At 47.1% G+C, this 15,466-nt stretch overlaps 1 protein-coding gene across 1 annotated transcript in view; it reads right to left on the reverse strand.

Moving 5' to 3' along the window:
* The window catches only part of MTOR (mechanistic target of rapamycin kinase), a 118,092-nt gene extending 105,992 nt beyond the window's left edge, over window positions 1-12,100 (reverse strand). The window contains exons 1-8 of the mRNA XM_007463185.1: window positions 12,019-12,100; window positions 9,904-10,079; window positions 8,853-8,961; window positions 7,918-8,150; window positions 6,464-6,664; window positions 5,597-5,731; window positions 1,978-2,253; window positions 1,785-1,893 (exon numbers count right to left, since the gene is read on the reverse strand). Of these exons, the coding sequence (XP_007463247.1) occupies window positions 1,785-1,893; window positions 1,978-2,253; window positions 5,597-5,731; window positions 6,464-6,664; window positions 7,918-8,150; window positions 8,853-8,961; window positions 9,904-10,065 (1,225 nt within the window). The 5' untranslated portion in view covers window positions 10,066-10,079; window positions 12,019-12,100. The remainder of the gene's footprint in view (window positions 1-1,784; window positions 1,894-1,977; window positions 2,254-5,596; window positions 5,732-6,463; window positions 6,665-7,917; window positions 8,151-8,852; window positions 8,962-9,903; window positions 10,080-12,018) is intronic.
* Window positions 12,101-15,466: the final 3,366 nt, after the last annotated feature.

A 15,466-nucleotide genomic window follows, 5' to 3' on the forward strand; every position in this document is an offset into this window, starting at 1 on the left:
GAGCTTAAATAGAAGATAATTTCCTTTTCCAGACTTAGCACCCCAAGAGATTAGGAATCTGACATTGCTTGAGATTCCAGCCCAATCCTAGGGGGAGTATTTTTGATATTCCCAAAGCTTGCATCATCAGGAAGTGCAAGCAATGACTTCCGAACTGCAAACTTTAAAAAAGTGGCGCTTTCCCAATGAGACTGTACTTATGGAGGCTGCCCAGGCTGAATTTCCAGAACATATTTTAGTATATTATTTAATAAAACAACAAAAACTTACATCAGAAGAACAAGCCGAGGGGCCCCTCTGAGCCCCTGTTATCCTGCTGCTAATAGGCCGTCCTTTGAACTTACTGAGGTAACCGCTTCTAGAGCATGCTAGACTTTGATCAAATTTGGCCTCTAGTTATTATTCTCTTTTGAGCCACAGACTTTCAAACCAAGATCATTTAAAGCGCTACTGAATAGGGGCATGTCTGTTCATTAAAAAAGAGAAAAGCTGCTGGGTAGGTGAGAAGAATGGAAGACTGAAAAAATATGGGTGATTCTCATTATATCCTTTCTCTCTGGTTCAGTGATTTTATGTGGCTAATTGCCTCATCCTCTCTTAACATCTATTCTCACAACCAGCACATTTTACACCTCACCGGCTGTATTTCTCTGCTTTCATCTGAGCTGGGTGGTGTGAAATGAGTCTGTGCTAGGGAACGGCATCTGCTGAGGGTCAGGGTGGCCTTTCATTTCCCATCCTGCCTCTCACTGGGTCCTGAACGCTTATTAAGCACGCACCATAGTGAAGAGGAAAGAGATGTAGGTCCGGGGTCTCTACACGCAGCAAGGAGGGAGGTGAGACAAGGATACTAAGTATGAACAGGCAACTGGAGTATTATTATACTTTTTACCTTTATCTTGTTTCTAAAATGGCTTTGAAATAGCTAGGGGAAGCAGCAACAATAACAGTTTCTATTTCTTGGACCTTACTCTGTGTCAGGCACTTAGAGAGGTGCTTAGACATTAAAGCAGCTCATCTCGTGAGGCAAGGACTGTCATTCTAATTTGACAAGTCAGGAAGTGGAGGCCCAGGAAGGTCAAATAACCTGCCCCAAACCTCACAGTTAAGAACAGAGGCAAGATTCACCCCAGGTCTGATGACGCCAAAGCCTTTCCACAGCTGGGGGTTGTAACAGAAGAGGAAAAGCACGTTTCAAGCTAGAGTGACCCAGCAAGGCCTCAGGGAGAAGCCAGTGTCTGAGCTGGGCCAGCTTCAGGAGCCAGGAATTCACACCGCCCAGTGGGAACAGGGCAAGAAGAATTCAGGAATTCGGGAACCCAGTCTATTACCCGTGAAACCAGCCTCTGAAGCATCCAGTCCTTCCTCCTTGTGAGGGGGGCGCAGCCCGGTGCCCACCTCAGGAGCAGACACAGGACTGTCCCTGGATCCTCCCTACCCCACAGACTGGATGCTGCACACCACTGAAACCGAAACTGCCCTTCCTGTGGTCTCTCAGAAGTCCATTCATGAATGTGTTGGCTTCCACACACGAGAACTTGCCTGGCTCTAGAAGTGCCTCTCTGCCTGCACGTTCGCATTGTTCCTGCGTTTGCTGCCTCAGACATTTACAGAAAACCTGAACTAGATGCCACTGAAGCTGGATAGAGGCAAGAGACCAGAGACTAGCCCCTCAGCAGGCACTGCTTCAAATGAGAAGCAGACATAACTTTCTGGCATCTCGTCTTCTCTGTTTAATTACCCTTGAATGGGTAATGACATGACACGTCCACGGACATCCTCACCTGTGAAGGCAGAAGGTCGGAAGGCAGCCAAGCGGGGCAACAAATTCAGGATTGTCATTTGGATCAGCGAGTTCTTGCTATTCCTGCACTTTAGCACCCACTGGCACACCTGAGACAGGAAGGACACAGGGTTGGCAAAGGAAAGGGAGGCGTGGAGCTTGGGAGAAGAGGGAGCGGACCTCCTGCCACTGACCTGATCAAATTTCTCCTCCATCAAGTCTCTGCAGCAGCGACTCTCCACCAGGGTGGACTTCGCTGGGCTGGGGGAAGCCCCGAAGCCCATGAGGCCTTGGTGAGAGCTGTACCCCAGCAGTCCCACCAAGGCGTTTGACTGCTGGGGCTGCATGGCCTGGAAACTGGTGAAGGGGGTGATGTGACGAGGTTTCGTTCCGAAGCCCATGAGATCCTTGCAGTACTTGTCATGTACCAACTGCTGCTGTGTGATTTCTTCCATTTCTTCTCTCAGGCGCTATATACATGGGGGAAGAGTCACCTTTACTTACAAGCGGCATTTGCCTAGGCACCGGGGAGTCTGCCGACAACACCCGCCCAACCCTGAAATGCAACTCTTCTCACAGTGGGTGGCGGCCACTCTTCATCTCTGGGATTCGATTTCCCCAGAACCTTGCAGGGGGCCTGAATCTGTTCTAATTCAGGCAGAAGAGCACCACCTACTGAACAATGAAGAAGCAGCAGGGGTCTGGCCCCCAAGAACCCCCTACCCCACCCTTGGTTTGGGAATGCTGACTTGCGATGGCTGTGACAACACACCTAGGATCTAGCAACGGAGCCTCCTGCGAGGGTGAGGGGCAGCCCCAAGCCAGCATCCTGCTGAGACGTTCTGCTCTCCCCCTTCTCACCAGAAACCCAGGCAGAGACAACTCAGGCAAGTTAATTTTCTCAGAGTCCTAGGGATTCCATACGAGGCATGGAGTACACTGACTGGCTGAGAACCCCCATCTCCTACCTATTCAAAGGGCTGCTTAATAACTCATTCTCCAGCTTTCCAAATTGAGAAAGATATAAACCAATTAATTTCCAAACTTCTAACTCTTTCCACAGATATTTTCATTTTTCAGAAAATCTTATCCACTAGTCTTGTCAAGGTCACCAGTTCTCTTAGGCTGCTAAATCGAATGGTCTGCAGCACCTGATCCAACTTAGTGTTTCCTTCTCCTTGAAACCCCTTCTTCCCTTGGCTCCCTTGGACCCTGAGCTTTGCTGGCGCCCCACCCCGACCCCTGCTGCTGCTCCTTCTTGGTCTCCCTTGGTTCTTCCTCATCTCCCGACCTCAGGTTCTCAGCCCCCATCTCTCCTCCAACTATCCTAGTTCCCCAGGGGTCCTCATCCAGTCTCATGACTGGAAATAACATCTAAATGCCAGTGACCTCCCCAATCTCTCTCTTGCTCAGATCTCTCCCCAGAGCTACTCAATAACTCTGCTCAGATGCCCAACACGCATCTTAAACTTAACACGTTCAAAAGCAAACTCCTGACCTTCTACCCCAGACCTGTCCCTCCCATCTCAGTAGATGGCAACTCTACCCTTCTAGATGCTCAGGCCCCAAACCTTGACCCTTCTTTCTCTCCTATCGACCTCCAAACCCCAAATTCAGAATCCAGCCCTGCCTTGTACCCCGACAGCTCCCACTACTGCTGAGATGCTGCAGTTCCCCCCTGACTAGACTCCTGGCCTCAGCCCTGGCCCCTCCCGTAATCCATTCCCAACACAGTCTGTAGAGGGGCATCTGAGACCCTAGGTGACGAGCCCCCTCCCTGCCCCAGGTATTCCCCCAACCCCATCTCCCGGCTCCTCTCACTCAGCTCAGTCACAGCAGCAATCTTGCTCCCTTCATAAAGCAGCACGCTCCTGACACGGGGCCTCGTGCTTCCAGGACCAGCGGTCTGGAAGAAAGCTCATCCCCAGATGTTTGTATGGCTTTTTTCCTACTTCCTTCATGGCTGTGCCCAAACATCATCATATTTTAAAAAGTAATCCTTGATCCATGCTAGTATCCCCTATTCCTTTTCCCTGCCCTACTTTTCTCCACAGAATTTATCACCACATGCTACACTATGTATTTTTACTTATTTATGTATTGTCTGCCTCCCCTTGCTAGAATGTACTGTTTAATTCACTGCTGCCTTATTCTTCTAGCTCTTAGGACACAGTATAGCTGGCCCATAGTAGGTGCTCAATTAGTATTTGTTGAATGAATGAAAAAGTTATGAAATTGTAACACCTTACATTTGGATAGTTCTTTATAATTTACAAAGCACCATCACAAGTACTATTTCATTTAAACCTATCAGTTAGGTGATATTGCCCTGTTTTACTGGAAGAAAACAAAGATCCCAGAGCTGTGTGGGGTACAGTGGAAAGTACCACATTATACTTGGGTGGGGAAAACTCTGAGGGTGACCATTTACGGAATGCCCACTAGGTATCAGGTGTTGTGCTAAGCACCTCACACATATTTAGAAACCTCACAGAAGCCCAATGAGGTGGATAAGATCCCCATTAAAATTGAGGAAAATAAGGAGGGAAAGTAATTTACCCAAGTCACACAGTATAGAGGAGCGGGGATCCAAAGGCAGACTCGCTGTGCTTCGACACATACTGCAGCACACGCTGCTCCCACATCTAGGGCACAGCCATCACCAAATGATCGCTGGGTCTACGAAAGCAGGGAGCCCTGGGGGAAAGTCCATACCAACCAGCTCCCCACGGGAAGACTCACAGGTGGGGCTCTACCTCCCAGATATACCCTGAATCTGGTGTCAGTGGACTGACCCTGAATCTACTTTTGTGTCTACACTACCAGTGCCAGTCGAAGCCACCACCACTGCTCGCCCAGGTAACTGCAATCGCCTCCTGGGGCAGCCGTGAGAATAGGACCTCCAGCTACCAGGAGTGTAACCGACCCAGGGCCCCAGCCGCTACTCTGAAATCCATGGCCATGTCTGTGCCAAGGCCACACTTTCCATGAGCTGCTTCTAGCCGATGATGAACACCGTAGGAAGGCTATGGTGGGCCTCCTCTTGACGGCCAGCTCTGGCCTGAGGACCCTGTGATGGCTCCGCACAGCAGACTAGGGTGCTTCCACCCAACTTTTCCTCCCGTTCTTGTTCTCTCAGGGTCAGATCCGCACTGAGGCCTGATGGTTCTCCCAGCCTCTCCCAGCTCCCTGACCCTTTTCTCTCAAAGCTTATTTCCCTAATACAGTCCTTGCACTTTTAAACCCATCTTTGAGCCAGCACACCTCCTAACTCACCTCCCTGCTTCCCTTCCTGTCTCTCCTCTCCACAAGCTCTTCCCCACAAGTAGCCAATGACTGTTAAAGATGGATGCCATCACGTCATCCTGTGGACACAGTCCTGTGAGGAGAACGGGAGCCAGTAGGGGCCACGAGCTGTGAGGCCCCCGGTGCGGCCCCTCCCGCCCTCTCCCTTGCTCACGGTGTACCAGCCACACTTCCCTTCTCGCCTGAACTCATCTAACGCTCTTACACCTCAAAGTCTCTGCCTGGAGCACCCCCTCCCTGCCCGCTGCAAGGCTGGCTCCTCCATGTCAGGCGGTCTCAGCTCAAACGGCACCAACCGCCCGGAGGGAGTCACTGCATACCCCGAAATGGGGTCACCCACCACCCCATTTCCTCGCAGAACTTGCTGCTACCTGAAATGTTCCTATTTATTTGTCTATTGCCTGTTCCCCCCACAAAACGTCAGCTCTTTGAGGACAGGGATCTCGCCTCGTCTCACTCCCAGAATGGCACGTGAGAAGACTGGACACCCTCAGACGTGCTTCTCACCTCTCCCTCCATGCTGCTGATGCGAACCAGCTCGTTGAGGATCAGTAAGGCTCCGTGGATCCGATCATCGCGATTCATGCCCTTCTCCTTGGCCAAGGTCTCATCAAACCCTTTCTCTGCTTCCTCAAACGTGTGCTACGGAGAGATACAGAATGCCTAAACTACCCAACGTCCAGAGTTAGAAAAGCAGCCCCACCCATCTATATGGGGGGTTCTGAGGTTACCATGCCAGCTAAGGGCCTCGTGCCAGTGTCACCAACAATCCCAACTCACTGAGCTCTCTCGTTTCATTTAGCTTCAACTCTCACAACAATACCACGAGGGAGACACCACTACCGCCCCCATTTAATAGAGAAAAAACAAGAGGCTCAAAGAAGCTAAGTGACTTGTCCAAGGTCACAGAGCGGCCAAGACGAGAACCCAGGTCTCCAATCCCAGGTTCCCATGTTCAGGGCTCTTTTTGTAGGACAAGGGTCCTTAGCAGGTTCACTTGGCAGCGGCAGTCAGCACAGGACTCTCAATACTACAGGAACACCGGCATCTCTCCAGAGACACCCATATTTCTATATTTTAACACCTCTGAAAAAAGATGTCCTATAATTGTTGATAAGAAGGCAGTGAGTTTAACTGGCACTATAGTCTCACTCTTAGTGGTACATAAAGCAATGGTGTGGCTATCGATAAATCTTTGCTTTCGTGAAAAACAATAAAATAACTACTGATTCATACTGAGCTTAAAAAACCATGGGAGACCAAAGCAGACAGGATACTTGCTCTTTGGCAAGGGGTCTGCTGCTGCCCTGTAGGTCTGATGATACTCTACGCAAATGTGCTTTGCTAGAGGTTAGAATGGAACCATCTCCTCACCCTGTACCACTGTGGCTTCTGCATCTCCTTCGGCTCCCGCTGGGTGGTGAGGATCAGACAGGCACGAAGCGCAGCAACAGCTCCCTCACGGATGGCCTGTTTGGGGTCCCACACGGCCACAAAAATATTGTCAAAGAAGGGCTGCACTTGCTGGAAGAAGAAGGTGGGGACGCTGACGGCCAGCTCACGAAGAACCAGGACCTGGGAGAAAAGGCACAGAGAACTTTCACCTGGGTCAGAGTCTTGTTGTCTCAGGAACACAGCCTCCTGTCATCCTAGAGCCTACATACACTAGCAAAAGAGCACACTTGCCCACTCTTCCAGCTCAGCAATTCTGGGGACCTAGGAAGGAGAGTGAAATTGATCAAACATCTCAGTGTTCATTATCCTAGGGCGTTTAGAAGCAGAATGCTTGTAACGTTAGGACACACGTTCTGAAGGGGCAGGCGTGTTTAATGCTTTGTACACTGCTCTACTGACAGCCTAGAATGCGCCCGAAATACAGCAGGCATTCAATAAACATTGTATTGAATGAATGAATAATCCTGTTTAGTATTGAATCTTGCTATTATTTTCATCTGAGCCTGGAAAAGCTGAAGGTTCGGAGGCTGCCCCAGGTTACAGTGAGGAAGTAGCAGCAGGGTGGGCCCCTCACCCAGGCAGCCTCCCTCCTTGTGGTGCTGTCCCCGAAAGAGCGAACCGACGGGAAGGGATCCAACTGAAGCTTCTGATCCCCATCACATTCATTCCTAGATTCTCTCTCTTAAGGACAGACTCTCCCCCATCTCACAGCCTGGATTCCTAGCCCGTCAAACCAGCCTCTTTCAGGGATGAGCCTCAGAAAGCAATGAGTATGTGTGTCTAGAAGAAGAGGGTAAGAAGCCACCACTTCCTCAATTGAAGAATAGCCAACGGTAAAGAGGAAGTCTGGACCACGTACCGACTGATCAATAAATGACTAAAAAATACACAGGAAAGGCCTGGGAGAAGGCAGGCCAACTCTCCCAGCACGGGGAGTGAGACCCTCCCCAGCTCCTCTCTTCAGCCCAGTACTCCCATTTTACCACAGGATATGGAGAGACCTTGACAGAGGGATCCTACAGATAGCGCGGTTGTCTGGGGCTTTGTAAGCCTCTTGGCTTGTGGCTTCTTCTCTTGCCTACTGCTGAGGGGGTGCCTTCTGCCTGGGAGGCATTTTTGATTCTGGAAAACTGGAGGTCAGGATAAGCACTGCACATAGGGCTGCCTCTCAAGCAACAAAAGAGAACGTTAAGCCTCCTCTTCAGGTACGGAGCTCAGGGTGAAGAGAGAAAGGGATTCAGGACAGAACCGAAGGCCACCAAGAAGCCCAGTGCCTTTGCCTGGAGCGTCCCCTCTCATTCTTTGCCTTTCAGGGACCTGAGCACATCGTGTGAAGGACCCCGACATGGAGCCACCACTCGCCACGCACTCACAGCCGCATGTCTCCGGCCCTCGTTGCGGTCAGCACCCAGCCATTCCAAGGCTCGCTTCACCTCAAACTCCACATACTCGGCGGTAAAAGTGTCCCCTGCCATGGCGAGGCGACCGATGGCCTTAGATGCCATTTCCATGACAACTGGGTCATTGGAGGGGAGGAGGTTCCGAAGGTAGTTAGCAAATCTTCCGATTCGGGTGGCATTCCCACCTTCCACTCCTATGAGGCTGGCTGGAAAAGAGAGGAAAGCAGAAGGTGAGGAAAGGCACACGCTGTCCAGGAAAGTATATGCTGCCTTCAGAGGAAAGCTAGCCAGTGACCCCCTCCTTTTACTTTAAGTGCAGACTGCAATTTCCAGACAGTAAGGATGCAAATAATTTTCATCTTAACCAAGAGATTTCATATTTGTGCCAGAACTACTTATATAAAGCAAAATAACCTCATTTTAGTATACATAATTTGTTTTCCCAAGAAGAAAAGGAAAACAAACTGGGTCTGAATAATAGTTCACAGGATGGAAGACCAGTCCTTGGAGGTTGAAAATTACCTGCCTTTCATTCACTGCACCCCAACTCTACTTTTCTATTCGTAAGCCCCACTATGCCTAACTTTGCTCTACAGAGAAACCAGAGACTGCATTTTTGCAGTGGAAAGAAAGCAGGCTTCTAGTTTCAGTTCAGGCACACTGGCTCTAGAAAAGTCGCTTAACAGTTCTGAGATTCCATATCTGAAAAAACCTGCTTTGTCGATGTCCCAGGACTATTGCTAGAATTAACAGCTGGATAAGTACACTGAAAGCCACAAGGCTCCTTAAAATTCATTAAACAAATGGGAACTAAGTGCCCAGTAAGAAGCAGACCCAGGGTGCAGTGGACACAAAGCTGAAGAGTCCTTTGTTCCCAGTTCTCACCTCACCAGAAACTCTGTCCTTACCTATGGCCAAGATGCCACCTTTCCTCTCATTGGCATCTGAGCTGGAAACCAGTTCAAAAATGTGATGGTTCAGCTGGTCATAGAAGCGAGTAGACTCTTCTTGACTCATCTACAAAACAAGATGTGCTCAGAACGGTTTATAGTGTCTCCCTAGTGGTGGGGTGGCTTCCAAAGACTAGGACCCGAGAGGCAGCCAGGAGGTACAGTTCCAGCCAAAGATGACATGGCTACTGCCTATTTCTATAGTTTTAAACTGAAGAGCAATTCATCGGTGTACTTAACAAATACTTATCGAGTATCTACTGCTCTGCAGGACATGTCCTGTCCTAGATTCTACCTAGTACCAAGGGTATAAGAATAAACAAGACATTGTCCCTGACCTCAAGTCTGGTCTCTATTTAGAAAGCCCCAGGACTTCCCTGGTGGCACAGTGGTTAAGAATCCGCCTGCCAATCCAGGGAACACGGGTTCGAGCCCTGGTCCGGGAAGATCCCACATGCCACAGAGCAACTAAGCCTGCGAGCCACAACTACTGAGCCTGCGTGCCTAGACCCCGAGCTCCGCAACAAGAGAAGCCACAGCAATGAGAAGCCCCCGCGGCCCAAGGAAGAGCAGCCCCCGCTCAACGCAACTAGAGAAAGCCTGCGCACAGCAATGAAGACACAACACAGCCAAAAATAAAAATAAATAAATAAATAAAAATTAGGGGGAAAAAAAGCAAGCAAGCCCCAAACAACCAACTCGTCAAACCCATCCCAACCACTGTTATCAGGCAGAAAGAGTGGAAGGTCTGCAATGTGGCATGAAAAAGAAAAAAAATGAAAAGAAGCAGCCGACTCCTAAAATATCACAACATAGGAAATGCCACAGAAATGTGTAACTGCAAAGGAACCTGCCCATTCTACAGACATGAGAAATCAGTGCCTTTCTAAAATGGAATCTCTGCATTTTCCGAATCCTCACTTAGCTGTCAAGAGGCATCTAAACCAGGGGTGGTATATGTCACCCCAACACTCCATGACGAACGGCCCCGAACCACAGCAATCCCAACCTCTCGGAGCTCCATGGTGACATAGTGCTGGAGCTCCTTGGCGGCTTTGGCCCTGGTCTCCTCATTCCGGCTCTTCAGGCCGCTGGCAAACTGCTGCAGGACGCTCACATTGCTGGATGCGGTGGTAGCTGTGGCAGCGGCGGCAGGGCCGGTTCCAAGCATCTTGCCCTGAGGTTCTTCGGAGAGAAGCTTCCTTTAATATTCTGAATAACAAACCACGGCGATGAACTCATTTATGGCCCCAGCTCCTCAACACAGATCTTCACCCCATCCACATCAGGCTGGGGATCCTAAAAAGGTTGGGATACCTCACTAAAAAACATGCAGAGAGACTTGATTCATTCAACAATGACTGATGTTTAAAAGAGGCAGCATAGGAGAGAGGGTCAAATTATGGGCTGTGCTGCCAGACTACCTGGGTGTGAATCCAGTCCAAAATTATATACCTTGAGGAAAGATACTTAAAATGTCTCAGTTTCCTAAACTGTAATAAGAGGATAACAGCACCTAACTCATAGGATTGATGTAAGGATTAAATGAGTTAACACACTAAACAGTTAAACAGTTAAAAAGTGCTTAAAATAGTGCCAGGCACACAGTGAGTTCTTAATAGCTGTTAGCTATGATTATCATTATGACTACTATGTACATGGCACAGAGTCAGGTACTAGAGGTGGGGAGGTAGAGAGAAAATAAAGCATGCCTAAGACTGTCCTTTTCCTCCTGAACTCCAGGAGTTCAATTTAAAGAGGGAAATTGATTATTATTCTGTAGCAGCACTGCCCAATAGAAAAACAAGCCACAAATGTAAAAATAACTTTAAATTTCCTTGTAGCCATATCAAAAAGGTAAAAAGTAACAGGCAAAATTAATACATTTTATTTAATCCAATACACCCCAAATATCATTTCAACATGTTATCAATATAAAAATTATTGATATATTTTTCTATTCTCTTTTTTGTACTGAGTCTCCAAAATCTAGTGTGCATTTTACACTTAGGGCAATCTCAACTTGGACCAATCACATTTCAAGTGCTCTAAGCCACATGTGGCTGATGGTTATTGTATAGGACAGAGCAGTTCTATAGAACATTAGGACTTGGAATGTGCTCTAAAAGACACAGATTCTTTTCTCAGATCACTCATTCACTTCTCAGTTATGCCCTGTCCCTTCCCTCAATAAGCTTACAGTCTAGGGGGAAATACAAATAATCAGACGACCACAATAAAGTGGCCATGATAGCGCTCTGGCAGACTGCTATGGCAGTAACATATGCACCTTTCCTAGGTATGTCCGGATTATATTAGAAAATCAAATTTTCTTATTTTTCAAAGAATTTGTGAAATGCAGAGAAAAAAACAAACAAACAGGGAATAATTGGTTCTGAAAAGCTTTTAAATACTCCAGTGCCGAGAAGAGTGCAGAAGGAAGTGTCAGCCTTCAGGGAAGAGGAAACCCAAGGACTCCAGATGAGAAAACCACAGTGTGTGCGCTTGTCTGGGGGAGGGAGGCTAGCAAGGAATTTCCAGTCTCAGGAAGGAACCAGCATATCTTTATAAGGTCTAAGGCCCACAGGCCATCTGCTCCAGGGAGAATTCAATTAAAATACTAGAAGTTAAATCCGAAGGGTCTTGGCGAGGGCTTACTGAAGTTAAAAGTCAGGTGGGGGCGGGGGAAGCTGGGATGGAACCGAGCTCACCTCCGGGGAATGGGTCCTTGAGAGGCCTCCACGGTGGACCGCAAGGGGCTGACACTGACGTTGGTCCTCCTTGAGGACAATTTGTAGGGGGCTCTGAAGAAGGGGTGACTGATGGGCAAGGAGACTCAAAGGCGCCCCAGCAATACAGGAGCTGATGGGCCGGCCTTCGTGGCGCCAGAGACGCACAGCAGGCTAAAGGGTTCGGGGGGGTCCTGCGGGTTCGGGAGGAGGTGGGCGTTGCCCCGGGGGTGCGGGTCCAGGGCTTAGGCGGCGCCCAACTCCGTCGGGGCAGTACTGAGGGGACCCCACGTCCCAGACGGACGACTGCCCGGGGTCCCCCCCACGGACCAGGCTGACCGTGGGTCTGGAAATTCCGCCTACTTGGAGGGGTCGGTGCCAGGTCCCAGACTCACCACGCGGCTTCGGCCAAGGTCTCAGCTGCCGCCGCCGGCGCCGGTACCGCCGCTTCAGGCCCCCGACCCCACCACCCGCCTTCCCCGCTGTCCTCTAAACAGGGCGGGAGGGAAGGCGGGCTCCCAGACCTAAGGACCAATCGACGGGCGTAAGAAGAAGATGGACTGGAATACCGGCCAATAGTCATTAAGGAGAAGTGAGGCTTCGGGACCCGGCTTCTCAAGGGGGCGGGGACTGTTCAAATAGACAAACCCCGTGGCCAGTGGCAGGCGAAAGGAGGCTTAGGTCCACTCGGGAGAACCAATCGGTCGTGAGTTGACTTCAGTCACTTCCACGCACACATCCGGTGCATCGCTTCTATAATTCCCCTCTGCACCTGGGCTGTGGAGGTGCGCATTCCGCTGTCTGGGTACCGTGGGATGGAACCACGAGGCGGTAAGCGGAGGTTCGCGACCCCGCCGGATTTAATTTTCGAGACCAGAGTGTGAGCGATGCCAGCGCCTTGTAATCACTGGAGCAAAAGAAGTAGAATTTTCGGACTAGCGCTACTTGTGCACCCGTGATTTCTCTTTTGTGAAATGTAATACGCATTTGAAAGCGTTTTTAGATTTCCCCACTTTTCCAAAATTATCTAGCTCACAAGATCATTCGCGAGAAACCGTAGACAAGTTTTAGCTAAATAAGCTGCTCGTAAACAAATAATTTCAAAGTAGTATCATTTAAAAAAACATCCTTTCGAAAATCAATTGCAAAAATGGAATTTGACTACATCTCTCTTTTTAAAAAATCACGGTCTGTTTATTATAGTAAGCACTGAAAATTCCTAAATACCTCACAATAGGAGTCCGATTAAATAAAATATAGTAATTTATATTAAGGAAAATGTAGGTAGCCATTAATAATCGTAATGTAGATGAATATTTGCTAAGAAGGAAAAGGGTTCACAATTATACCATGTAAGTATAATATAACCTATTAAAAATTTATATCTTTCTTATGAGTCTATGTTCACATGGGGAAAATATACAACTAAGATGTAATGGAATTTGGGGAAGGCATATTTTTTCTTTACACATTACCATCATTTACTTTTTTACTTTAATTAAATAAAAAGTGTTTGTTGAAGAGGTGTGAGTTTCCAGAAGTACTAAATTACCAAATAAAAGAGGTCTGGTAATATCCTGTGGCTAAAAAACGCTTTGGCAGATTTAAGAGAAAAAGAAGTTATGACTATTTTGTTTTTTGATATGGACCATTTTTAAAATCTTTATTGAATTTGTTACAATATCGCTTCTGTTTTATGTTTTGGTTTTTTTTTGGCCATGAGACATGTGGGATCTTAGCTCCCTGAGGGGATCAAACCCACACCCGCTGCATTGGAGGGTGAAGCCTTAACCACTGGACCGCCAGGGAAGTCCAATGACTACTTCTTTAGGTTTAGAATCTTTACATTAATTCTTCTGTGAAATAATTGTTCCTCTGAATTTCATATTTTTCACTTGTTTTCAACATCTCTATATTTAGTCGTTAAACATTTTTGAATATGTAATACATTCACTATTTAAATCTCAAAATAATTAAAAATTATGCTTATCATTATAAGTCTTGCTCCACCCCTGCCCCTTCACTACTTATTTTCTTAGTTCTTATGTATCTCTAGACTTTACATTTTTTACATGTCTATGTAAATAAAACACAAATATAAATATATATTCTTGTTTCCCTCTTTTGTTACGCTATATACACTGTTCTGTACTTTTTAAAATTCTAGGATACCTTGGCTTCCCTGGTAGCGCAGTGGTTAAGAATCCGCCTACCAATGCAGAGGACATGGGTTCAAGCTCTGGTCCGGGAAAAACCCCACATGCCGCGGAGCAGCTAAGCCCGTGCGTCACAGCTACTGAGCCTGCGCTCTAGAGCCCGCGAGCCACAGCTACTGAAGCCCGCGTGTTGCAACTACTGAAGCCCACGTGCCTAGAGCCTGTGCTCCGCAGCAAGAGAAGCCACCGCAATGAGAAGCCCGTGCTTGCCGCAACTAGAGGGAGCCCGCGCGCAGCAACGAAGACCCAATGCAGCCAAAAGAAATAAATTAAATAAATAAATTTATTAAAAAAAAAATTCTACTGTATCTTAGAGTTCTTTCTTACTGTATAGAAGACTTCCTTGTTCTTTTGTTATTCTTATAGCTGCATAGTGTTCCATCACATGGATATATCATAATTTATATGTCCATTTCTCTGTTGATGGACACGTGTTATTTTCAAATTCATGCTATTACTAATGATGCTGCAATGACTGCCTTTGTAGATATATAATTTTATTCCCTGGCAGCTATACGAAATAGTACCAAAAATGCGATTATAGGGTCAGGGGGTAAATGCATGTGTAATTCAATGGATATTGTCAAATTCATCTCTGTAAGGGAGGTATCAATTTTTATTTCCACCAGCAATATATGAGGTTTTTGTCTCCCTAAGACGTGGTATGGCCCTGTTTTCTAATTAACAATCAAAGATGGTTTTATAGCAATAGTAATCAGTGCATTTATAGGTCTCTTTTCAGTTTACAAAGAGCTTTCTTGTCCATTATGTTAAAATAATAACTAATATTTATTGAGCACTTACAAGCTATTAGGCGTTTTGGCGGACCTTATAGAGTAGTGGCTAAAAGCATCTTGGAGTCAAAACTAACTGAATCTGAAACTTAGCTCCAACATTTACTGACTATATGAGAAAGCACTTATGTACCTATTTCCTTATTTATAAAACTAGAAGGATTATAATGTACCTACTTCGGTAGGCGGTATTGTGTGGGTTAAATGCTAATACATGTAAAAAACCCAAAACACTATGACACATATGAACAGTCAGTAAATGCTGTCACTGCTGTTCCTGAACATCTCTATGAATGAGGCAGTTCGTATTGTTCCCACTTTGTATAGGAGTAATCTGATGTCCAGAGGAACTGGGTCATACAGTTGTTAAGTGGTAGAGCCAGGACTTGAATATATCAGCTTCTTCCTCTTGTCTGATTCGGCAGCATTGGATATTCAGGTTTGGCCAGCATTGCAAGTATGTGCTGGGTGGTGCAGTTGTAAATGTTTAACAACCAGCTGGGAAGGGAGGGCGGCATGTATGTATATACTGGGCTTCCTTCATCATGTGTGACTTGTGAGGTCAGAATGCTCTGTCTTGAAATTCTTAATGAATTTTGAACAAGAGGTCCTGCATTTTTATTTTGCACTGGGCACCAAAATCATGTGGTCAGTCCTGTGTCCACATATGTTATATGTGTATTATAACGTTCACTAATACAAAGAATGTGTAGCACAAAACTTACAAATAATAATAAAATACACGATACTCTTTATTATAAATTCCATATAGCCAGTTGAGTCTAACAGTATGCTTTCTTTGATATTGTGTAGCCTCTGTGTGGTTGCATTGA

Source organism: Lipotes vexillifer, unplaced genomic scaffold (assembly GCF_000442215.2).
Source record: "Lipotes vexillifer unplaced genomic scaffold, Lipotes_vexillifer_v1.1 scaffold109, whole genome shotgun sequence".
NCBI lineage: Eukaryota > Metazoa > Chordata > Mammalia > Artiodactyla > Lipotidae > Lipotes > Lipotes vexillifer.